The sequence below is a fragment of the Mesoplodon mirus genome (genome assembly GCF_964341445.2).
Source record: "Mesoplodon mirus genome assembly, chromosome: 17".
NCBI classification, from domain to species: Eukaryota; Metazoa; Chordata; class Mammalia; order Artiodactyla; family Ziphiidae; genus Mesoplodon; species Mesoplodon mirus.
In genome coordinates, this window is record NC_138993.1 from 68599474 (window position 1) to 68625294 (window position 25821).

Here is a 25821-nt window from a genome sequence, read left to right on the forward strand (position 1 = left end):
TTCTTCAAAAAGCTCTTTTGGTTTCTTTGAAATCCATTCAGAATAAGGGAGTAGTTACTTTAAGGGAAGATATGTTAAAATTAATAAAATGATACTGCACCAAACTTTTGAGATGTCTAGGAGAAAAGCCAACAGACTTAATTTTTAATTTTCTTCAAGAAAAATACAACTACTGATAAGTTGTTATCCTACCTAACTGCAAATTCAGATTTAATTGCCATCTTAAGAACACAATATAACAATACAAATACATAAAATGCAAAAAAAAACACCCCGTAACAATGCAAACAATACCACTGTTTGTAATGAATACCATGGTGAGAAGTAAATGAACCCGCTCCCTCTCCCATTACCTATGGAAACGGCTGGGGCTGGTGCAATTCCCCATCTCCCACCCCCAGACCCCTGGGGGCTGTGTGTCTCTTGGGAGTTTTACAATCATCACAGGTGGGGAGATCCAGAAGAGCTTCAAGCCCAGAAGAGCTGGACATGCCTTATTGCTAAGTTAACTTTCAGTCTCAGGAAGAAAAGTTACCCCCACAATTTTCTGTTCTTGAAGCTGTTCTATTTAGCTGTCCCCAAACTCTCCACCATATCAGAAAAATGATGAGTCACAGGAAAAAGTGGTGGTATGATAAAATAATAATAATAAGAGAGGATGGGGAGTGGGTGGGTATGACCCAGTCCTGAGTGAGCATGGAGGTGTGGGCCCATTGGAGTCACCCTTGCACTGTGTCTTAGTAGAGTTGCAGGTTTGAGGGAACAGGTACTTTGAGATATACAACCTGAGCCGTGTTCAGCTGTCCAGGACAGGATGGAGGAGGGGCCCTTCCCAATCGACCCTTGGAAACTATGGATAGTTTCATACAGATGTTCTAGGTATATAACTATGAATACCTAGAACATCAAAACAGTATAGCCTGTCCTGGAAGAGTCTGCAGTCCTGTCTAAGTCTTTTTGTAAAAAAAACATAAAGGGTTAAAAGTTATCTATTGCTCTTTTTAAAAAACACCTTTTGTAAAGAGCGAAAAACATATATAAGTAGAGATGCTGATACAGGAACTCATGTCTCCATCACTCGGCTTCAACATTGACTCCTGACCAGTCTGGCTTCAACTAAATGCCAACATGCTTCCTGCTTCCTCTCAGATTATTTTGAGACAAATCCCAGACTTTATACCATTTCATCCATAAATATTTCAGCATGTGTCTCTACAAGAAAGGGATTGTTTTTAACACATACCTTCGATGCACTATTACACCTAACATTTTAACAATTCGTTAATAGAATTGAATGGACCTCCTATTTATTTTTAAAGATTGTTTTGACAGGCTTGCCTCGCTGGTCCCTTGAGTACAGGGAAGCAGAACACAATGTAGTTGGCGCTGGCTTTGAAGTGAGTTAAGACTCAAAGGTGAACCCAGTTCTGCCATAAATAGCTGTGTGATACTGGGTAAGTTACATAAACTCTGAGTCTTACATCTGAAAAACAGGGAAAGCAAGTCAACCTATCTTAAAGACTGTAACATAATTAAATGAGAAAAATATACACACACGCACACGCACACATGTGCCAGTAGATAGTCAATAAATGGCAACTATTATATTAACAGCAAACATCTACCTTCATAAGTAAAAATACTTCCTGCTGGGAACTCCCTATTACTCTTTACTAAAAAACCTTTTGGAACCACTAGGATGGTGACAGTTACCTGTCTGTCATGTCCCAGGGGTTGGCAAACTTTGCAAAGGACAGTTAGGCTCTACAGGCCAGGAGGCCTCTGCTGAAACTCCTAACTCTGCAAAAACAAATGGATGTGCCTATGTTCCCATAAAACTTCATATATAGTCACTGAAATGTGAATTTCATGTAACTTTTTTTTTTTTTTTTTTTGCGCTACACGGGCCTCTCACTGCTGTGGCGTCTCCCGTTGCGGAGCACAGGCTCCGGACGCGCAGGCTCAGCGGCCATGGCTCACGGGCCCAGCAGCTCCGCGGCATGTGGAATCCTCCCGGACCGGGGCACGAACCGGTGTCCCCTACATTGGCAGGCAGACTCTTAACCACTGCGCCACCAGGGAAGCCCTCATGTAACTTCTAATACATCACCAAACACTATTCTCGTGGGATTTTTACCCCCAATCATTTAAAGCCAGAAAAAATCATTGTCAGCTTGGGGGCTGGATTTGGCTCAGGGGCCCCTGTTTACCAACCCCGAGTGAGCCCACTTCACCAGCCCCAGCGGACACAAAATCCTGAAGGAGTGGTCTGCCCTTCCTTATGAATAAGACGTCAATTTACCGGAGGAATCCAAGTACAAGCATTAGTACATGAACGATAACATTAAGGCCTGGCAGGAGACTGAACCTAAGCTTTGAGAAATACTGTAGAAGAGACTCAAGGAAACCCAGGTACATCAGTGTCAGCTGAAGCGGCCCTGCTTGAGCATTCCATAGGGATTATCCCTCTCACCTTCCCTTTTCTTCCCCTCTTCCCCCCAAATATAAATTGACTGTGATATATAAGGAGAGTTCTACAGTCAGGAACTGACTTTATAACAGAAGTTGAATGCATAACACCGTTGCTGGGGCCGGCATGTATAAATGCTATGTAAGCTGAATGTACTGTATCCAATTGCCACTACAAAGCAATCTGGAAGGTATGGTCTGACTTGGAGGGAACCAGAACCCGGATGAGCAGAGCTGTACAGGGATTCTCCTAGAACTCTATCAGTGCGCGGCTGCGCTGCTACTAATAACCAGGCAATACCCCCTCTCCCCTCCACACACACACAAACTGGTCATTTCAACTCTGTTGTTTCCAACAGCGACTTTCTCTTTAAGCATCAATGACGCAACAATGAAAAAATAAGAACCTCACAGTCCAGGTGCATATTCATAGCTACACATTTTACCAGTTTTCAAGGTTTTTCGCCAACAGGTTTTAATTTAAAAAAAAATCTTAAGTTTTTTCCCTCCCCCTTCAATTTTGCTGGAAATAAAAACCACAAAAATCAATCACAACCGCTTCAGCACCAAGAGCAGAAGCTCTGGGTTTCAGGACCCAACAAGGTGCTCCCTGAATACTGTGAACATGGAAGCACAAGCCTTCGTATTATGAAAAAAGCAATGGAGTTACAGACATCACTAAAAAGAGCTGACATCTTTGACCCACATTCCTTCAAAGCGATAAACTTACATAAACCGACATTTCCCCATCTGTTAGAACACCGCTCAGCAGGACAGAAACACGAAGAAGATGCAAAATTAAGAAGGCAAAATGTCATGCTTACTTTCTCTAAGTGCTTTACAGTAGCCAAGGAAAGATAACAGAAAAAACAGGGCAGCCAGGAGGTCTGCACAGCCGACAACAGCAGCAACCTTAAAAAGGGCAGAAGAAAAGATGTCTGTAAAAAACATTTAAACAGAACTTTGGAAACACACAAACAAGCCCTTAGAAATAGAACACAAAAACCTTATCAGACTCGGCCATCTATTGAAACAATCCCCGCAACTGTGACGCTTCCCTGGGGTCTGATCTGACAACTGATTTTCTTTTCACTTTTGGTCTAGGACTTGGGTCAGCCGCTTCCACAGGAAGGCTGGGTTGGCTCGAACCCAGGGAAGGTTCTTTTGTGGGCCACACACAGCCAGCGATGCCCACGGGACTCAGCACGCTGCGCCCACAGCTCCAGAGGCCTCTGCTCTGATCAGGTCCCCATGGCGAATTTTCAACTGGAAAATGGTATCAGCTCAAAGGGCACGATATTTAAAAAAGAAACCTTGATTGGAAACATGAAGGAAAGGTGGGAAGTCCATGTTACAAGTCATCAGGCAGAGAGAATAAGACACAGGGATAACGTTCAAAGCTGCCTCTGCCATGTTTTCCTCCCTTCAGACCAAAACCAATGAAGTGGGTTAACCTGGAAAGCAGAACGCTTCAAAAGTGGCTGATGAGTCAGATGAAAAAAAGAATGCAATTTCTACCATTTCTTCCCCGCCCCGCATCTTCTACATCTGACGACTGTCCTTCCCTTCTCCACCTTAGTGACAATGAAGCAATATAAAATCTGTGCTTCATCTCTTTGAAGCTGATTATTCCAATAATTGCTTTAAAGATTTTCATGGCAACGAAAGACCCAGAATTCCGCTCATGAGTACTGGTCTAGTTTACATGGCGTTCTTGACTAACTAGCACCTGGATGGGACATACGTCAAACCTTTCACTGTGATTCTCTAGGTATCACTTTAAGGGCTGGGAAGTTCATCTTTTCTTAAAGTGAGATATATGATAAGTCAGACACAGAGTAAAGACTATCCTACAGATGGAGATGAGGGAGTATACAATGAATATGAAAAGTACTATATTTACATACGATTCCCAGGTGCGTCTACAAGCAATAGCTAAAAGGAATGCCTTTTAGGAGCAGTTTCCTGCTACGCTGGTTAGATATGACGTTCTGAGGCAATCATCCATTCCGATGGTGAACTGCTGATGGAGGGGCACGTGGCAGCCCAGGGGGTCACGTGATCGCTAAGAAGACTGACAGATGAGTCCAACCTGTGAATGCCACGCACGTGAAACAACCTCCCGGGAAGGAAGCTAAGGGCAAACAAAGGTTCAACAGATCTGGGCCAAGTATGCCAGCATGCCAGAGGGTTACTTCATGCCAAGTATGCCAGCATGCCAGAGGGTTACATTACTTCATGAAGGCAGTGACTATGTAATAAGATTTCTGGAATCCTCTGGCCTGTAACTCACTCACTCAGAGACACCGTGAAATCGGGGATGCAGCGAGACCCAACACAGAGCCGGGCACACAGTGGGTGCTGGGTCACTGTCCGTTGCTGTGTGAATCCCAAAGATGCTTCTGTAAACACTGGGAGGTGGGGGGGGGTGGCAGAGGCGGGGCAGAAAGCAGCGGACAGAGAACACAGCAGCTCAGGGTGAAGCAGGTACGGGCTCTGCAGCTCCGGGGTGAGTGATGGAGAGAGTGGTTGGTGCTCTGGGCCCCCCATCAGGACCAGAGACGGGTGGGAGCTGTGGCTGTCTACAGGGCCTGAGGATGGCGGGGAACCCCAAAGCCTTTCAGAGGATAAAGTGAGCAAAGCCAACCCAGAGAAGTGTATCCAAAAAGGTCCTTAGAGCAAGGGGGTCAAGGAAGCAGGGGCTGGGGGATATGGAGGGTCAGGGAACAAGGTTTCTTGAACTGAGTGAGGGGGAGGGAAGTGGTTTGGATAAACACCAGGAATAGGGGCCCAAAAGGCCAGCCTAAACCACTAGTTATCTGAGTGGCTGAGGTACATTAAAGACTCCCACTAACGTATATAATATTGTAAATCAACTAAACCTGAAAAAAAAATAAGACTCCCACTAAAATGAACTTTAAACTTCATAAACTCATTTTAAAGCAAACAGTCTGCCTTTGGCTCACTGAAGATACTCCCAAGTCTTAAGCAATGTACGTCACATTGTCTGACAAGAAGAAAAACAAGTTTTAAAAAGTATGGCAAGTGTTTCAGAGTAAAGAGTATTTAGTCCTTCAGTGAATTTTTGGCATAGTAATTAAAGAGAGATTTCATAGAAAAAAAATTTTAAAGGCTACCCAAGGAGGCACTGAGTTTAACTGTTTGGGGAATGGGCATGGGTACGGAGAGATTTTATTTTTCTTTTCAGATATTTGCGTATGTCTTTTCAGGCAAAGTTATTTACAAAGGCTATTTTTTTTTCTTACAAATCACCTGAAGCACTCACATCAGAGTTTTCTAGAGAAGTCACTGCAACTCCCCGAATCCATACAGCAGGAGGTGGTGGAGTTTCCCCACAGGGAACAATTTGCACTGGGGCCATGGAAGGAATGAGGGGAAGGGGAAAGGGGGAATGTTCCACCATCTAATTCCTTCAGTGTTAAACTCTGGGTTTATTGGATGGGTAGGGTTATTAAGGAGACCCAAGCTTCCCTCTTTGATACCCGAATTCAAGTAATTGGAAATTTTCACCAATGCTTGGTGGAAAAGGAAAACCTACAATAACACTGGTGTGAACTCCCTGGGGCCTCCATCCTGGTCTCTAAACAGACAAGAGGGAAGGAAACCCCCTCTCTTAGTTCTTCTCCCTCGCTTGGTGATCCAACCCACAGCCCAGAGCACAGGGCGCTTCCTCAGTACTGGCCCAGAAAGCTCTGAGGAACTCTCCTTCTGGGGTTTCCTTGGGTGGGCCTGGTTTTTGCTCACTGTTAAAGTGGGTTAAATGTAGAGCGGGAAATAACAGCAGGGTATAGAGAGGGTGAAAACAGAATACCGACTATTTGCCAAAACGAGGGAAGGTGAACATACAAATGATCTGTTTTAGAAATGCTATTGTTCTAGGACCCGTAACTTTTACTTACAATTTGAGTTTGCATGGCTTTCATGTAAAGGAGGGAGAGGAGAGATGAAGACATTTTTCAGATATTCTCTTTTCTCCTACAGCTGGACCTCCCTTGGGTTAACATGTTCCCACATTGCATTTAGCTGGTGTGTGTGTGTGTGTGTGTGTGTGTGTGTGTGTGTTTGCACACATCCAGTTATACTTGTCGGCACTTCAAGTTTTTCTGTCAACTAACTTCTCATATTTAAAAGCAGAATTTTAGAAACATTTCTTTGGTTAACAATTCAAGTATTTCATTTTGCTTTTTAAGATTACACAAAATTAGACAAGGACCGAAACAGTATTTTTGCCAGAAATTCCCTTATTTCTGATCAATGTGCACAACACTATTATTTAGACCATAAAGAGAACTTGCATGGAAACAAATTCTAATTTGATCACAAATCTATCTATCTATCTATCTATCGGTATTTATCTTACGATAGTTCCCAATCCCTTAAGTCCTCTGAATTTGCCGAAGTAAAAAAATTATGAGACTTTTAAAAAAGCTTTCAAGTAGTAAGATATTAGAAGGAGGCTGTGAGAACAATCCTGCAATCTTTTTAATACCAAAGAACAGAGAGTTTCATAATATTAACAAAATCAGATGCTAAAGGCAGGAATTCCGCCCAATATTTTGAAACTGACTTCAAGATACTCAATGCAACTGGTCAAAATGCAGGTACTTAAATACATACCGAATGCAGAAATCTATTGTGGAGAAGCAAGAAGGTCCATGTGCTATTTTATACTAGGTACTTCACACTTACAGAACGAATCACTAAAGTCAAACATGCGGACTTACATTTTCAAAGGGTTCCATGGCGGTGGGGTAGGGTGGTTCCTGAAAACCTCACAAGTGTTTGGTTAAATCCCAACGGAGTTTGCACCGAACACATTCAGCAGCAGCTCAACGGATTAAAAGCAGGAGCTGCCTGACTACATGGGCTGAGAAGCCAGGTGGGGAGAATCCAGGAGCAAGTCCCAGCAGGACGCGGGGACCCGCTTTCCAGGTCAACTCAAAGCATGCTGGTCTCTCCTGGGCTCGGGCTCGGATGACCGGATCTTAAGTTCTATCCCTGCATCACCCAGCTACGTGACTGACCTGGGTAAGTCCTTAATTTGTCCTCCCAGGCTGCTTCCTCTTCTGTAAAGTGGAAATTGTTATGCCGCCCCAGCTGATTCCGTGGAGTTTTGGTGACAATCATATTAAGTATAAGAAAGTATTTAGGAAGTTATAAAGCTCTCAGCTAACATCTGAAAGTTGAATCAGACCCAACCTGGAAGAAAAGTAATCTCAGACTCTGGTTTTTAGACCCCAAAGCTGGGCAAGACTCAACATTCATACCTTCACAATGTGGTCATATAAGGAAACAGAAAGTATCACCAGAGATCATACCACATGGTCATTATACAGTCTTCGCCCATAGGGGACCCTGTGTTTGCCCTAAGAGAGACCTGTTAGCCCTACAAATCATCGTTCCAAATGTCTGAAAACTTGGGCTTTCTACAGCCATACGAATATCCGAGGGAAGCCTGTTTTAGGGAACGAGCCGATACGTGGACGGCCTGTCCTCCTTACACCAGTGCAGAGGCGGTGGGCGGACGATACTTACACACTCGGTGTGCACCGGGTGCACAGCAAACAGCAGGGCAGCCAGCAGGGACGACCTGGGGGTCAGGTTTAGCCTCCGGCCCTTACTCGTGTACTGCAGGCCCCCAAACAGCACGGAGAAGACGTCCACCAAGAGGATGGAGATGCCACCGTGCAGGAGGATGTTGACCACGTGGAAACTCACGGGGTGGAAGCCTCCCGACAAATAGCAGTTCATCCTGCAGTGAAAGAAGGGTGTTCACACCAGAGGTCCAGCAGCACGCGCGACAAAATGAGAGCCAGCTGAAGGAAAACCCTGGTGCGTGAAAATACTAAAGGGAGAAGAGAAAGTGTGCAAGCTTGACAAAAGTGGCGTCAAGATAAAAAATGCCTGTCGACCTAAGAAGGCTGGAGAAGAGGTAAGAACATAATTAACTGCAGAGCAGAAAATGTAAGATAAGGGCATCTCAGAGGAGTGGGACAGAAAATACGAAAGGAAAGCTAGACAGTTTTTTAGGTGTGATAAAGGCAAGACTGTCTCCCAGGAAGATGTAACAGACCACACATTACTCAGGCTACCCCACAGGGACCCGGATTTAAGATAGTCACGTGACTTGCTGATTTCCCCCCACCCCACCTGGTCCCCACCCCCCACAAGTACTCCTTGACAGTTTGTCCACCAGCCTTCCAGACAATGGAGCTACTTCCTTATAGTCAGGGATTCTTTTTTTTTTTTTAAACACTTTTTTTTTTTTTTTTTTGAATGTCAGGGACCACTTTTTTTTATGTATATTTATTTTTGGCTGTGTTGGGTCTTCGTTTCTGTGTGAGGGCTTTCTCCAGTTGTGGCATGTGGGGGCCACTCTTCATCGCGGTGCGCGGGCTTCTCACTATCACGGCCTGTCTTGTTGCGGAGCGCAGGCTCCAGACGCGCAGGCTCAGTAGTTGTGGCTCACGGGCCCAGTCACTCTACGGCACGTGGGATCTTCCCGGACCGGGGCATGAACCCGCGTCCCCTGCATCGGCAGGCGGACTCCCAACCACTGTGCCACCAGGGAAGCCCAGTCAGGGATTCTTATCTCTGTTGCTTGTCAATCACCAGTGGTTCCAATTCATCATTTCCATGCTTCTTTGAGAGATCTACACACAGGTACCTAATGTATCCAAGAAAGAGCTACGCGTGGGAACTTTTGTGAGACGAACAAATCTATTTAACGCAAATAGCTCCCTGATTAACGGGGGGTGGGGAGACTGTTTTAAGCTTCACTTTGTTTTTGCATATTGATGTGGTCACAGGAGGAGGATTTATACCTTAGTTTTTTATAATGAAAAAAAAATCTCAATTTCATTAGATGCTACATGTTGCCTTGACATATTGTTTCCTCAGTATTCACTCACAAAGGGTCCCACCTCCAAGAACTGTGCAACAACATGGACCACTTCACCAAGTTATCTTTGCCCAGACCCAGGCTAATCTTCTGGGTGTGGTTCCACTGTCGGTGTCTGCACCGCCAGAGCAGCATCACCCTAAAGCGATGCTTCCTCAGGCACGTTCTCTCCATGCTCCTGCAACCTAACTCCTAAGGGCTGCAATTAGCAGGTATTTCTTGGAGACCCACGGAGTGAGTGGCTTATACGTCCCTCTGGACCACTGACCCAGGAACCTTGTCACATACCACCTGGTACAACGTCACGCACAAGCCTTGGGTGCCCCTCCCATACCACCGTCCTGTCGCACCTCACCTGAAAATCAGCACCGTTAGGGGTCGGTAGGACTTGTGACTGGTGTTGCTGCTCAGCCGATTGCCCCAGAAGTCATGATGCCACAGGTCCCCGAGGGGTGTTTCTGCTCGGAGGTCCTGCGGGAACACACCAGAAGAGGGATCGGGGCTCCTCCCTCACCCTGGGAGGAAGTCCTCTCTTCTCCATCTCTCCCACCAGTCCTGGGTCAAGCCACCGTCACCCTCACCCAGGACCCAGACAGGCCTCCTCGTGGGTGCACTGCGCCCTCTGCCTGTTCTCCAGTAATCCCTCCAAGATGCAAATCGTGTCACCCCACCCACCCTCCCCTTCCAGGACAAAGCTGACGTCCTGACACGGACTCCAGTGTGCGGGGCCCTAGCTCCTGCTGAATTCTGCAGGCTCATCTCGCAGACTGTGCTGTGCTCCTGGCCTTCGTCGGGTCCCCACACGACTCCTGCTGCCACCCACCTCAAGGCTGTGCGCGCGCAGGTCTCTGCCCAGACCGCCACCCCTCAGCTGCTTCCGCTCTTCGGATCTCGGCCCCTGGGCTACGACCTTCTCGAGCTGATGCGATTCCCTTCCCTTTGGGGCATCTCGCGCCTGTCCTCACAGCGCCTGCTGCAGGGCAGTTTATAATCATGTGACCCCTATCTGTCTGCCCCACTGGACTGGGGCTCCTCGAGGCCTGGGCTTCCCTGCGTTTGGTGGGAGTACACAGAAGGTGCTCAAACCATGCGGAATGCATGAATGGACCATATAGCTAAGTGAGATCACTATTACCCTCTCTCATATCCAATGCATAAGGTAATTTACCAAAAACATCCCAGTTCAAACATAAGAGTAAGCATCTAGATTTTAAAGTTTCCCATTTTTGATCATGAGCTAAGCAGATAGTAAAATTACAGAAAAAGCAATTTCCATCTAATTTTTAAGGATAAAAATTACTAAATATGTTAAAATGATACCTACCGTATAGGGTAGTTTAACTTGGTACTGAACTACAGATACTTTAAAATGAATCTTTTTTTTTTACATTTAAATATGAAACTAGATTACTTAAACTGTGTTTAACAAGAAGAAAGGCACTTGCAGTAGGTATCAAAACTGAATGTTAATTTTCTCTTCACAGCACAATTAAACAGGAATATTTTAGGATCTAGAAATTATGATGTAATAAGCACTGCATGGTGTAGCAGTCAAGATTCTTCAGTACAGTAACCAAAACAACTCTGATTACCTTAAGTGAAAAAAGGAATGCCTTAAAAAAGATCACAAGGCCCAACGACTCCCAGATGGGCTGGAAAACCTAGTTTGGGGCTGTGCAGCCAGAAGGGCACCAAAAAATCAGACCGCCGAACATCTTGCTGAGGCTGCCTGGCTGCCCGCAGACCCCTCTTCTCTATATGACTAGCTCCTGGCTCCAACAGGTGGGCGTATCTGATAGGAGCGCCTTTGCCTGGGTCTGCATCCAAACTGGACAGTCTTTGCAGCTCACAAGTATTTGAAGATGGAGAAGGCCCCAAACGGAAGATGTGTGTCACATCATGGGTAGCCCAAGAGAGCAACCAGTGTCCAACACACACTGGCATTCAGTGAGTATTTGTTACTTAGGAGCTTAATGACTCAAAGGGAAAAGCTTGGGGACAGGCAGCAGAGGTGAGCTGGTCACCTGACACCCACTTTGAGGGTGAATTTCACTTCCATTGGCTATCAGCTTCAGAGGCCTTGAGTGTCTGGACCTCCCTCTAAGAGTTGATTTGATATTTCATGAAGGTCGTGGGATCCACCCACTAACTTAGTTTACTCCGTTATCATGTTGGAAGTCCATGTACTTTTGCATTGTCCCAGAAGTACCTGCTCAGTTGTGAAGGAATTCAGCAGAAGATCTTTCCCTCCATTTGAGCAGAAAATGAACACCAGCAAAGCTCTAAATATTTGATTAGGTGTAGCCTACACACAGCAGGGCGCGCCACAGCAAGAAAGGTTAATTCTTCCTCCTAATGATTTATGGAAAAGATGTGTCGTGTCTGAAATTCTTGCTAACTCCACGGTCTCAAAGAAAATCATCATCTCAATGAAAAAAGGCAACTCAATACTACAAGGAAGCATCTGGAAAACAGTCTTCAACACCAATAAAATCCAGTAACAGCCTGTTTCACATTACTGTAGGCATGGTGCCAATGAACAGAGGAGGGCCTTTCATTAAACAGGAAAGGCAAGAAAGGGGGCTAGCAAGTTAACAAAGGGGCACAGTGTGATGCTCTAGAAAACACTGCCAAGACAATGTAGGGCCACAAAATGGCTTCATCTGCCTTTCCTCACAGGAGGGAAAGAGAATTACAACCTCATACCCGGGCATCTGATGTACAACACGGCTCCTGTCTCCCCTGCCTCGCTCACCAAAGTTCTTTGACATGGGTCCTGAGTTAAGACTTTATATATATCCTCTACTTTATAAGAGCGGAAGAGTCAAGAAACTCTCAACAAATGGAATTTTAAAAATAAAGGCATAGCCTCATATGCCTGTTAGAAAAGCAATTCTGTAGCTATTAAGCCACCCATGTGACATAGTTGCTTAGAGCTACACACTTCTTTTTGTTTTAAGCACTGTTTCAAAAAGAACTGAAACAGAAACATCTGCAGTAAACTGCTGGGTGAACTTGAGGGAAATTACAGGTGAAGAACTTGGATTCAAAATAAACATCAGCAAGGCTGGAGTCTGCCGTCGAAATCCAGAAAATCAGAAAATCATTTAGAGTATGTTACAAATAAAATATCTGCAAAACAGTCATCTCCTTACCCCTCACCCTCTCTTCCCCGGCCCACAGAATACCTGTTTGTTACATAGAGAATTTTTCTCAACACTTTCAATATGAAAACGACTCTTTCCGAATTTGGGAAATCCATGACTTCAAACTTTTAGGAGGATTTGAGGACAGTGTTACAAAAAGATGCTACAATTTCATCTACTAGAGAAAGAGATTAGTAAATTCCTTCAGGTTCTCTTCGCCCCTTAAGGCGCACACAGAGTATCTGCTGAGTGGTGAGACACACAAAGGCTCTAACCTGTGCTGCTTCCACGTTCTTTCTCCTCTGGGCTCTCCCTGCCTCCAAGGTTCTTGTTCTGATTTTCTTTTAGCTCGCTGAGACCTTTTTTCTTCCCTGCCCACAAACGTATTTCTTCTTCCCTACCTCTAGTCAGCGAGTGAAGGAGAATATCATTTTCCCCACGCCTACTGGTGAGCAAAAACTGGCTGGGATTCTGCAAATTCAGCAAACCTGAGTCTCCAAACATGAAATGAGCAGGAACTGCAGCTTCTGCGGGCAGCAAAATCCTGGTCCTCCGCAGCTGTCAGCAGGCTGTCCTGATGCTCTCAGCGAAGGACAAAGAAGCCAGCTCGCTGCCTGCTGCTGAGGATGCCCCTTTGGCAGGGGAAAAACGCACGATCTGTGTGTGTGTGTGTGTGAGGGGCGACTGTTCCGGCCTAGAGTTCTGGAAATCTGTCACAAAACCTGAAATAGTCTGCAATGCCCTGCAAAACCCTGGCCTTGTCATCTTAGAATAACGGTCTCTCTGATACGTGCGTGGACTGGGGCCTCATGTAGGGCACACAGCCAGGGTAAAGCTTGAGGTTAGGCAGGGCTTGGAGACCCTGCTGTCAGTGATAAAAGGGGCCCTAAATCAAGGAGACACTCTCTAAAAGAGATGGGAAATCCAGAGCACGATGGGGGCCCAGGCAAAGGCTCAGCCGAAGTTCAGTAGAGAATAATTCAACACCGATGCAGAGCATCACTGGGACGTAGGCAAGTGGTTAATGTCAGTTTACCAGAGAGACATTAAGATACGAACCTTATTGTTAACAATCGCTTCAGAGTCGTCAAAGACAAAGTCTCCATCGTAGCTACGTGCGAAACACACGAGGGAAGCAAATCCCACAAGTAACTTAGCCCAGAGAGGAGGAAGAACAGAAGACGGGATGATGTGATCCAGATCGGCATCCCACTCGGCCATCCTGAAAACTGCGGGCCGCCGGCCTCTTGCTCCAGCATTATGCTGGCTAGAAACCTGCAAGAAAAGTGACACGACATAAATATTCACCAATGCCTTGTTAGGAATGTTTATACAGTAGACATGTTTACCTCAAGTGAAAAAGAGCTAGATAGTCTTATTCATTTATGCTGTGAGTTTATAGGATGTGATCATTAACAGCTTTACATCGTGGTTTCAAAACTCGAGTGGACAGAAAAATCACGTGGGACACATGTCGATTCTCCTGGGCCCAAATGCAACCTACCAAGTCAGAAGTCCTTGGGCTTCTGATGCTGGATTATCCTTGAGAAACATTGATTTAAGGGAATCCTATGTTTATCAGCCCCATAAGGCAAATCATTTTTATAGTCCTTGAACCAGTTTACAAAGTTAAAAAAAAAACCAGGTACCATCTTGCTTCTTCCAACCAAGAAAAATCAATAAATATTCATTGTTGGGTCTTAGCACCTTGTGTGTGTTCGTGTGCGTGAAGCGTGGTCCTGATTCTGAAGCTTACAGTCTATCTGCAGAACAGACACTCCTGCCAGTTAAATGAAAATCTGGGAGAGAGTTTAATAGAGGTAAGGTCGCAGGGCACACGACCGTGGTTCCCACACAGGGGACAGACAGGGGAAGGAGGGCACACTGCAGACTGGCTGGGGACGGCATCATTCCAGAAGGAGGAACTGTACCCTAAAGGAGAACAGTGGGAGCTATTCCAGGTGAGGACACGACCTCCAATAGTGGTGAAGGAGTCAAGTTAAAAACAGACACGTAGGGCTTCCCTGGGGGCGCAGTGGTTGAGGGTCTGCCTGCCGATGCAGGGGACACGGGTTCGTGCCCCGGGCTGGGAGGATCCCACATGCCGCAGAGCGGCTGGGCCCGTGAGCCATGGCCGCTGAGCCTGCGCGTCCGGAGCCTGCGCTCCACCACGGGAGAGGCCACAACAGTGAGAGGCCCGCGTACCGCAAAAAAAAAAAACAAACAAACAAACAGACACGTCTTTTAACTTTTCTTTCAAAGGGGCAAACGTTAAAGCCAGAAATTTCGTTTCTCAGCCTTGCCATTTCTTAGTTCTGTGGCCCTGTGTGTGCCACCTATCCTTCAGAGTCCACTTCTTGTGTACTTTGCAAACCAAAAGAACTTTCCAGCAGCGAGAGGTGCCTAAGAGCTTCCTGACTTGGAATTTGCCCAAACAAATATCAAACTCCCCCTCCTCTCCAATCACTCTGCATCTGTCCCCATTCCCCACACCCTCAATAGGCACTTCCTTTGGTTCTACCAGGATCACGTCTGGGTCAAACTGCTTAGAGGTTCCAATCCTGTGTAACTTTGGGCAAGTTACTTCACCTCTCTGGGCCTCAGTTTCCTCACCTCTAAAATGGGGATGATAACGGGGCCCACCTTACATGGTCGTCATGAAGGTTAAGCAACACACCCACCTAAAGTGCTTAGAAACACTGCCTGGGTTTAATGAACGCCGAGGGAAGGTTACCTGTTATTACTAGTACGTTCTTCAAAGAGGGAGAAAACACAGGCACAGAACTATTCTCTTTGGAGAATCCCCCGGAGGATTTGGTGTACTGGTACTGAGGCTCTCGTCCTCCCCAGTAAGGGAGCAGGGCCCCACTCCTTCATGCTGACATGGAAGAAAACCCCAGGCCCCTTGACTGGAGAGGCAGTTTAGATGTACAGCTGACCCTTGAACAACTCAGGCGTTAGGGGCACTGACCCTCCTCGCAGTTGAAAATCTATGTATAACTTATTATAAGTTCGTATCTGTGGTGCCTCCCCATCCGGGGACTCAACTAACCACAGATCTTGTAGTAATGTAGTCTTTTTTTTTATTTTTTAGCCTCGCTAAAAAATGGGGCATGCAGGATCTTAGTTCCCAGACCAGGGATCAAACCCACGCCCCCTGCAGTTCTTTTTTGTTTCAGTACTGTAGTCTTTGCTACCCTGCATATAAGTGCACCCACGCAGTTCAAAACCGTTTTGTTCAAGGGTCAACCGTATTTGTTTCCAGGTCTCCAAGGAAATACCCCAGGTTATGGAATCAATAAGAAGTCAGCCCAAGAGGCCATCCAAGGTCACAGGTGCTGGAAAGCGGTTCAAGTTTACAATCTGGAAATGAAAGGCTTTGCAACTCTCTCAGCACTGGGCCCTAGAGCTTCTCCACCTGATGTAACTCATGATCTCGGCAAGTGCGGGGGGTGGGGTGGGGTGGGGGAGGGAATATTCCAGCCACTATCTGCTGCTTTTTTTTTTTTTCACTGAAAGGATAAACCACTGGTCAAATCCAAATCACAGCTGCAAACACGACAGAGGTCACCACGCAGGCCCCAACCACTGTGTGTACATTTCAGCTAAAGAAATTACCCCTGCTACTAAAAATGAAATAAATAAGTGAGAAGGACTGAAGAGTTAGGAAGTTACCCTGACTTAACATGGAGGGAATAAAAGCGTTCTTTGATTTACAAAGTGAATGTGAAGGAAAGCAAATACTCTTTATCAATTTTAAATGCAAAATAGAGCTGTGAGCTGACAAACGGCCCCATAACTGGTCTTGATGTTATCTGCTTCAGGCCCAAATATTTGAATAGTGTTGCACAAGCGGTTCTGTGAGGTTCAAATGGCCCTCCAGGAAGAATACTGGGTCAGGAAATAATCTCTGCTCCTAAATGAGTTGCTGAGCCTCCCTTTTCATCTCAGGTTGTTCGTAACACACACTAATCACTTTGGTACTCAGGCAACAGCCGAGGCAGATGGAAGGCAGACTACAGACCCGAACATCTGGGGTGCCCGGGGGGCCAGGCCTGGACTTCTGGGGGAGTCAGCAGGATGGGTAAGGCAATCTCAGAATGAGCTCCCCCTCTTCTCTGGCAGGGACATCAGGAAGCCTAGCATCGGTCCCGTCCCCATCCCGGCTGGCTCTTCCCTCCTCATTGCTGCATCCCTCCCCTGGTCGCCAAGATTCTCACGTCTCTGCTGCCCCAGAGAACACTCACAAATGCCCTTTCCACTTCAGGCGTGATTGTTAATGGGTATCGGAGGATAGTTCGGAAAATATTGTGCATTAGCAAATGCGATACAGGTAGAGAGCGTTAGGAACCTCGGTCCAGCCCAGTGGTTAAGAGCACAGGCTCTGGAGGCACACAGATTTGGACTGGCTACCGGCATGACCTTGAGCTACCTAGTCTTTCTAAGGATCCATTCCTCATCAGCACAATAGGGTATCACTACTGACTCCAGCTAAGGATGAAATAAGAGCATATATGGGAACAGTTAGCTCCCATGACTGTAATCATTTTGGAGAGATTAGTACCAAGTGACCAGCCCCTGACCTCCTGTCCTGGGATCACCAGTGTTGCCATTCCTGAAGCTGCGCTAACCAACCAAGGCCAGCAGTAGCCCATCAGGTGACCTGATGCAATTGAGAAAAGGGCACCCTTCTTTTGGGCAGACCCGGTGCACTGCTTCCCTGGCCAGGCATCTGTATGTCCTGCATAAAGTGCACGGCTGTACACTCTGATCCTCTTCCTCCAACAGTAGATGGCCTTTTTTCTGCAATGTTCCCAGCCAGGCTTGGTGCTCAGGTAAAAGAAGCCCTGCCGGCATGAGGTGGTACATGGAGGGAGACGGGTCCCCTCCACCTTTTTTGTATCCAGGCCATGAACCAGGAAGACACACGATCTGTTTCTCTCTTGATGGGCCCTGGGAGGCATGGCGCCATTCCTCTTCTCCAGGGGATGTCCCGCCTGGGAGCCCTGGCTCCTGGGCCATGGCTGGATAGTAAGTTTGCCTTACGGACTGAGAATAATGGAGCAACACAGTGGCCTCAGGCTCAGCCCAAGCAGAGCTCCAGCCAGTTTTACCAGTGACAATGCTGGTGTTCCCATTCCTATCTGACTCCTGTGCCGATCTCCCACTGTGTTGAGAATTGACTGGCGCCTATGAGTAGTTGGATTTGGAACGAAACAGAAGTCTCTTTATTCTCAATTTCTCAGACTCCTTATATCAAGCCTCTATTTTCAGGGGGTTAAAACAAATTAACCGATCATCAATGAAAAGGTCAAAAAGACCTCGAACAGGGATCCCACGCCACCCCTCAAAAGCAAACAAACATCAGTCACTGAGCTGCGAACCTTGGGGACCTGGTGACAGCTGACACAGCAGCCTGGACTGCAGTAAAGAGGATGGCAGATCAAACCTAAGTGATCCATGGAAAAATCAGCAGCAACCACCTACTAAAGAATATTCTTCTCCCTACACTGAAGGGCCTCCTCGCATCAGGCTAGCCTTTCTACCTCATCAGTAACAATCCATCCACACACCAGTTGCCCTCTGCCAGGCTGAGATGAGACAGTGCCTCTGGAAATCAGAATAAAGAACACAGTCGTTTCTGACCCAGCATGTGGAGACCTGAGTTGGCTGCTCCTCTCTTGGGGCCCCCAAGGCACGGGAGACAATCATCTCTACCGCTCTCCACCTCTCCACCACGCAGCGCTGAACACAATGCTACTCGAGGTATCTTCCTCTTGGGCTTGCTTTCCCAGTTTCTTAATTCAGTAACACATGAGGGCCATGCCTGCCAATAGCTAAAAATGACTGCCGAGGTTCGACATTCACAGTTCCACTGTCCCAGAAAGTTTCCAGCTTGCTAGCTTGTAGCCATTTTCCCATCTAAGTCGGCCGGTGTCACTTTACCCCACCTCCATCTGGGGCGCGCCAGGCACGGTCGGGACTGCCGGAAGACGGGACAGGGAGGGGATCCAGTCAGTCCTCACTGTTAATTGTTTCTCAAGAAATTCTCCCCATCCATCTCTCTCCGAGAGAAAGAGCAGTGTGGGACGATTCACAGCGCTCTGGCTAGATCTTTCCTCTAACTCCTCCCTTCTTTTGTGTGTGGTTAAAAAAAGAAGAAAACACACACAGCCTACAGTCACAACATCAACAAGACCAGAAGCCCCGCGGAGTTCGCTGGAGGTGAGACGGCGGTTGCGCCACCTGCTCTGCTTCCCCAAACTCCAAGCCCAGGCAGAGAAGTGGCAGCTCGGTGGTCCCGGGCGCCCCGACCCAGGGCACGCCGCTCTGCCCGGCAGCCAGCGCCGAGTGGCTGGCACTCGCGGCGCTGCAGGGGAGCCGCCTTTAACCCAGAGCAGGAGGCCGAGCGGCCCGCCTGCGCCCAGCCACCGCCCGCAGTGCGGCCAGCTGGCGGCCAGGCGCGGGGTGGCGCGGGCCCCACGGCCCGGTGGCCGCTCCGGGGACACGCCAAAGGCGCCCTTGCACCCGGGGTCGTCGGAGCGCCACGCTGCTGGAGCGAGCAGGGGCGGCGACGAGAGCGCAGGGGCGCGGGCAGGCGGAGCGTGCACCCTCCACACCGCGCCCTTTGTCCCGCGTGCTGCTTACACCCGGGCGCATGGCGACGGGGCCCGCATCTCCGGTGACCCCTGTCCCAGCCACAGCCCGGGTCCCGGAGCCAACTCCTCCAGCAGCGCCGCCGCCCGGCCCGGGCCGTTCCGCGGGGCTCGGGGCGCGGCGGCTGTGAGGAAGGACCCCGCGTCCGCTCCGCACCCAACTCCGCTCGCGCCACGGCGCTCTGCCGCGCTCGGCCCTGCAGGGGCCGCCCCGCCCGTTACCTGCAAGGAGCCCGAGCAGCGGCCACATCTCCCTCCCGGGCGCTGAAAGTCCGGCGGCTCTCGGTACCAGCCCGGAGCCGGGCAGGGGGAGGGGCCTCCCACGCCGCTCCCCGCTCTCCGCCCCCCGCCCCCCCTCGGCGCCCCGCGCCTCCCGCACAGTCCTCAACTCCCCACGCGTACTGGCGATCACTCTCTCACTCCCGCCTCGGCCCGCCCCCTCCTCGCGGCCACTGGCTGCTTCTGCCGTCACTTTCACGCTGCCGCCGGTCCCTCTTCAGCTCATTGGTGGACGCGCCAGTGACGTCAGGCCAGAGGGCCCTAGTCGCGGCGGAGGAGTCGCAGGGGCAGACTGACTAGGTGGCCAAGGAGGAAGCGGAGTTCTGGGCGCCGGGCTTGGGCGGGGCCGGGGCGGGGGCGGCCCCAGCCTGGCCCCGGGAGGCGGACTGCGGAAGCTGGCCCGAGCCGGCCGCCGCAGGCATATCTCCCTCCTTTCTGCTGTCCGCCTTGCAGGAGGCTATTCCTGGCCTGTCTCGCGGTCCTCTCGCTGTCGGTGGCGCTCGGCGGAGGTACTGCAGGGTCCCTGCAGGAAAAGGAGCTGGGTCGGAGCGACCAGAACTCTAGACTTCTTCCTGTCTGGGAGGAGTTGTTTCAAGTGTGTGTCTCCACTTTCTGCCTCTCAGGAAAGAACTGAAACTGCGTTCTTCCATCCAAGGTCCTGCTGCCCGGGCTTTTGGGGTTTTTTTGTTTTTGTTTTTTTTTCGATACGCGGGCCTCTCACTGTTCTGGCCTCTCCGTTGCGGAGCACAGGCTCTGGACGCGCAGGCTCAGTGGCCATGGCTCACAGGCCCAGCCGCTCCACGGCATGTGGGATCTTCCCGGACCGGGGCACGAACCCATGTCCCTTGCATCGGCAGGCGGACTCAACCACTGCGCCACCAGGGAAGCCCCCGGGCTTTTGTTTTTAGCAGATCCTGTTCCACGGCCCTGGTCTTTATTCTCCTGCTGACCCACAAACCCTGCTATGGCCCTTCACCTGGCCAGATCCGCCATCCATCCATCGGCCATTCACCAAGTCATTGTGACCTAAACTTCCACTCCCAACTGCATTGCCACTCCGCGCATTTCATAACCCCCATTCTTAGTAGATTACTCTGTCTCCTGCTTTAAGAATAAGAGAAACTTTCCCCACTTTCCACCGCCAAACCTACAAAACTACTCCTAAAAACACGGATTCTGAACCCTCCCCCCATCCCGCCTTTTCCCCCAGTATCACAGAGTCCGATCTAAGCTCAGTATCTCCCTCTCGACTGGATCTGTGTCATCAGCATTTATCAGCCCCAAGCCTTCCTCTCTCCTCCACGTACCCTTTCAGCTGCCCCCCTGCCTTACTTCTACTCTCCACAGCTGAAGCTGTTGAAAGGTTGCCCACACTTTTCTAGCTTCCCAACTCTCATTCACTGGCTTTCCACATTCCACTGAAACTGCCTTGGCTATCGTCTCCAAAAACACCCCCAATCACTAAGTACAAAGGACACTCTCCTACTTCATTTTACCTGATCTCTTAGCAAAGTTCATTCTTCCTCCTTAGAACACTTTTGGTGACAGCGGTACTCTGCATCCTGTTTTGCCCCAGTCTCCTTGGCTTTCTTATCTGCTTCTTGATAACCTCCAAATGACATATTTTAAAGGTCTTGGCCCTTTCCTCACAAGCTAAAGCTTTTCCCTGCATGATTTAACACACCTCCGACATTGCAATGAATATCTTCCAGATTTGCAATTCGGATCCTGACTTCTCTGAGCTCCAAACCCAACCCGAGTATCTAGCTTCCTGTTCAGCTTCTCCACTTGGTTGTCACAAGAAGCTCGCATGGAGCACATGCAAAATGGGACGTGTGCTCTCACCGCTTGCTCCTCTTCAGGTCTCCCTGTCATAGTGATGGGTCCAGTAGTTCCCCAATTCTGCATTCACCCTTGGCATGTTGACAAGTCACCAGGATTCTACTTGCTACACGTCTGTCAAACATGAACACTTCTTTCCATTTCCGCTGCTCCATCCAGTGCTGTGCTGCTGGGTGTATCTTGGTAACCCACATTCAGTGATGTCACATTGGTGGACTGCAGTTGGCCACTGTGGGAGTGTTTACACTGTGGAAATTGGCAAATGCAAATCGGAGCTTGATTTGGTGTTTTGCCGACTGTCTTTTTTGCTAGACTAAAGAAAGCGATGGAGGAAATAATAATGCAGATTAAACTTAAACTTAATCTACGAACACACTACGGCGCTTACTGCTGACATGAAAAGATTTTAGTTTAATGGGTTTAATTGGTACAAGGGTGAGACATAGTTGAGCTGATCACATATCAGATACGATATATTGAAGTCCAAACCCCCAGCACATCAGAAGGTGACCTCATTTGGAAATAGGGTCTTTAGAGAGAAAATCGAGCTTAGATAAGGTCAATTGGTGGGCCCCATCTAATACGGCTGGTGTCCTTATCAAAAGGGGGAATTTGGACACAAACGTACAGAGGGAAGACAACATGAAGTCACAGGAGAAGGCAGCCGTGTGACGGAGGCAGGGGCAGCAGTGGTGCAGCTGCAAGCCAAGGAACACCAGCCACAACCAGACGCTGGGAAGGGGGAGCCCAGGCCTGCCAACACGGATTTCGAAGTTCCATAGCTGGGAGAAATACATTTCTGTGGTTTTAAGCCTCCCCCTCCCCCTCCCACATCTGTGGTGTTTGTTATGCTGTGGAGTCAGAGTTCACTCTGACAACATCCTCAGGGAGGGCTCCTGACCAGCAGGCCTGGAAATGGCTCCCCTGGACACGTCCCTTTCAGACGCAGGTGTCCGCTCCTGCCATCCCTGTGACTGCACCACGCTGGGGAAGCCGAGGCTGCAGTGTCAGGTGCCAGTTCATCATCTGACGACTGAGGGGAAAATAGTCGAGCTCATCACACATCACATTTTTCTTTTCCTGGCTGTGCCACATGGCACGTGGGATCTTAGTTCCTGGACCAGGGATCAAACCCAAGCCCCCTGCATTGGGAGCGTGCAGTCTTAACCACTGGACTTCTAGGGAGGTCCCTCACACATCAGATTTAATGACAATAAATGTATTGGGAAAAGGGCAGATTGAGATGCAATTCCATTTGTGAAATCGTGGTTGCATTACAAGCATCGGTTGGATACAGATATAAGCCTTTAACAAAAATCAACAAAAGCATTCCGTGAGAATCCATCTACCATGTGGAATTTGCAGGAAAGTATTTGCATATTTTATTGTTACTTGTAAACTGTGTACTAAAATCCTGTATGTCATTTATAACACTTATAAACATTTGTAATATTTATAATACACACGTGTGTATATATAGACATACACGCTCTTCCCGGGGTCAAGGGGAGCTCATCAAGAGTCCCCCAAATCAGGGCTTCCCTGGTGGCACAGTGGTTGAGAGTCCGCCTGCCGATGCAGGGGACACGGGTTCGTGCCCCGGTCCGGGAAGATCCCACATGCCGCGGAGCAGCTGGGCCCATGAGCCATGGGCGCTGAGCCTGTGCGTCCAGAGCCTGTGCTCCGCAACGGGAGAGGCCACAACAGTGAGAGGCCCGCGTACCGCAAAAAAAAAAAAAAAAAAAAAGAGTCCCCCAAATCAAACGAGGCTGTGTACACCTGTGAGAGCTGTGCCCTGCACAGCTCCAGAGGGCTCCGTGGACACAAATGGCAAGGCACCCCATGTGTACACACTTCAGAGCCCCAAGACTTCCCAGAAGCCAAAACATCTCAGCCCCACGCGTCACAATCCGTAACCAAACCAGCTGAGAGTAGTTACCTCCCAAAAGGCTCAAATGGCCCATCTCCCTCCAACACCTTTTGACATTTGCACTGAGAAGGGACAAAGGCATTTCATTCTTAGCCAACTCAGCCTCTTCCCACCACCCCTGGGTAACATACATGCACTTGACAGTGATGGCCGCAGCGAAAGCAGAGGATGGCCAATGGGGGCATTTCAAGGCAAGTAGGAGAGTGGAGCCACCTGGCGAGTGGGTGGAGAAAGTACGTGCGGGCAGGCAGGCTCCTGTACTAAGCCTTGTACCACATTGTATCGCATCCTACAGGTAATCCTGTACTTCACTTGTGGTGCGTCCGCAGCCTGGAACTTCCAGATACTAGGATGTTTTGCCCACTAACTCTCTCCTCGTCACTTGAAACCACACCATATTTTTTTACATTGACATTTCCATGTTCTTCAGTAAAATGTAATGAACACAACCATCTTTTCCTACGAATAAACTCTGCAATTTCTTTCAACTCAAGTCGTGGCAAATTGCATTGCTTCAATATTTAAAACAGGTGTGTTCTTTAATGAATCACCTTTATTTGACTTTATTTCATTCTTAAGCTTAAATAAATTTTCTTTTTTTTTACCTTGCAGATTCCAAGAGTGTAGTACTCTTGTCTGTGTGAAATCAGATTTTCTTAAATAGTGGACTAATTATTTATTTACCTCTTTATTCACCTCTTTATTCATTCAATAAAAAATAAATATTATGATAAAGTAATAATTAATAATAATAACAGTTAATCCTCACTGACAGCCTAGTATGTGTCAGGACCATGATACATGCTTTCATGGATTATTTTATATGAACCTAGTATCCCCTTGGAGTGTTCTATTATTACCGATTTTATGGATGGGGAAGTTGAATCTTAGAGATGTTAAGTAGTTTGCTCAAAGTCACGTGGAAATTGAGAGTCGAGCTGAGATTTGCACTGGACAGCATGACACCAGACCCCATGTTTTGAATCATTACACAGGACTGCCTCCCATTTGGTTACTGTTTCTTCATATTTTGCTTTTCCCCTCCAAAATACTAGAATCTTCCCAATCTGCTCCCCTTTCTTTGGGTTGTCAAATTCTTGCTCTTTAGCTCAAGTTTTATGGTCCTTGTGCAGACCACCACCCTCCTGCCTACATTTTTAGTAATGGGCTATGTTTCTGTGATTATTGTTTATTTTTTATGAATTACATTTATATTTTTGCAGCTCTCATGGAATTTGGAGGGCACTCTAATACCTTGTGATTATTTGAAGATTTTCTCCTGGCTTTTCTGTTCATACTACTTTGTACCTTCGTCTGGGATGTCCATCATATCTTGACCTCCTGGAGACTTCCCACGTAACCTTCAGGACCTAGTTCAAGCAGTACTTTCTTTGTGAAGCCTGCCTTTCTCAAACCCCCAGGAAGAATGAATCATGTCCTCCACAAAGTTGTGAGAATCTTTCCAACCTATTAATTGTTCTTACAAATTCTTTATTTGTTCTTCATAAATGTAGAGTTTTCTCTAGGAGTTGGATGGTATCTGATTCCCTTTCTATGTTCTCAAGGCCTAACACAGTAGAAACTCAGAAATGTTTGTTGAACTTAACTTCCAAATTCAGTAGAATTACCTGTGAGGAATACTCTAGTGCACATAGGGATCTAAGTATGTTTAGCCTGGGGAAGAAAATACCAAGGAGGGTAGGAGCTTAAATATCCCAAGGCCTGTCAGATTCTGTGCTCAGTTAAGCACAATGTAAACTAGTGGGTAAAAGTTGGAAGGACATTTTGTCTCAGTTTAAGAATTAACTTTCTAATAGTGAGTACCTAATAATAGAACAGGTTACCTTAAAAACAGTCATGAGTTCCTCATCAAGTAGAGTTTTCAAGCATAGGCTGAACAAGTCTGTGACAAATGTACTGAGGAAGGAATTCTTTCCTGCATTCAGAAGGATATTGAATGAGATGACCTCAGAAGGGTGTTTTGATTTTAATAGTTCTGGTGCTGTTAAAGAATAATTTCCCAAAAGTTGAAAACATGACTCCCATACATGTAAAGAATGAAGAAGTGTTAAAGGATTTATTCAACCCTTTGATGAGGCAACTAGAGACATGGTAAAACCAGTTCAGTAAGAATTAGAGGAATAAGAATTATCTCCACCAGATACAACACACATATATATAAAACATTCTGATATAACTTTGCTGAGTTTGAGATGAAACTAGTTAATGTCCCTCAAGGCAATAAAATTGTAACCTTTAGGGTTATCATTTTTACCAGACAGAAATGATTTGCATCTCCACTGGACAAGGTCTACAGGTTAACATGTAACTTCACAGAGATTAGAGCCCTTACCTAATAGTAAGTAGAAGAAGCAAATACAGTGACAGTCCTCTAAAAAAGTTAATATGTGGACAAGCCTGTTAAACAATGCCCCAGTGTATTAGCTTCTTAGAGCTGCTGTAACAAATTACCACAAACTGGGTGGCTTAAAACCACATAAAATTTATTCTCTCACAGTTCAAGAGAATAGAAGTCTGAAATCAAAGTGTCACCAGCGTTGGTTCTTTCTGGAGGCT

The 25821-nt window shown here is 47.6% G+C and overlaps 1 protein-coding gene across 1 annotated transcript in view; it reads right to left on the reverse strand.

The window, feature by feature from the left end:
- The window catches only part of TMTC4 (transmembrane O-mannosyltransferase targeting cadherins 4), a 62455-nt gene extending 42957 nt beyond the window's left edge, over positions 1 to 19498 (reverse strand). The window contains exons 1-5 of the mRNA XM_082601934.1: positions 19416 to 19498; positions 13597 to 13812; positions 9747 to 9862; positions 8026 to 8242; positions 3294 to 3381 (exon numbers count right to left, since the gene is read on the reverse strand). Of these exons, the coding sequence (XP_082458060.1) occupies positions 3294 to 3381; positions 8026 to 8242; positions 9747 to 9862; positions 13597 to 13758 (583 nt within the window). The 5' untranslated portion in view covers positions 13759 to 13812; positions 19416 to 19498. The remainder of the gene's footprint in view (positions 1 to 3293; positions 3382 to 8025; positions 8243 to 9746; positions 9863 to 13596; positions 13813 to 19415) is intronic.
- Between the last annotated feature and the right edge of the window lie 6323 nt (positions 19499 to 25821).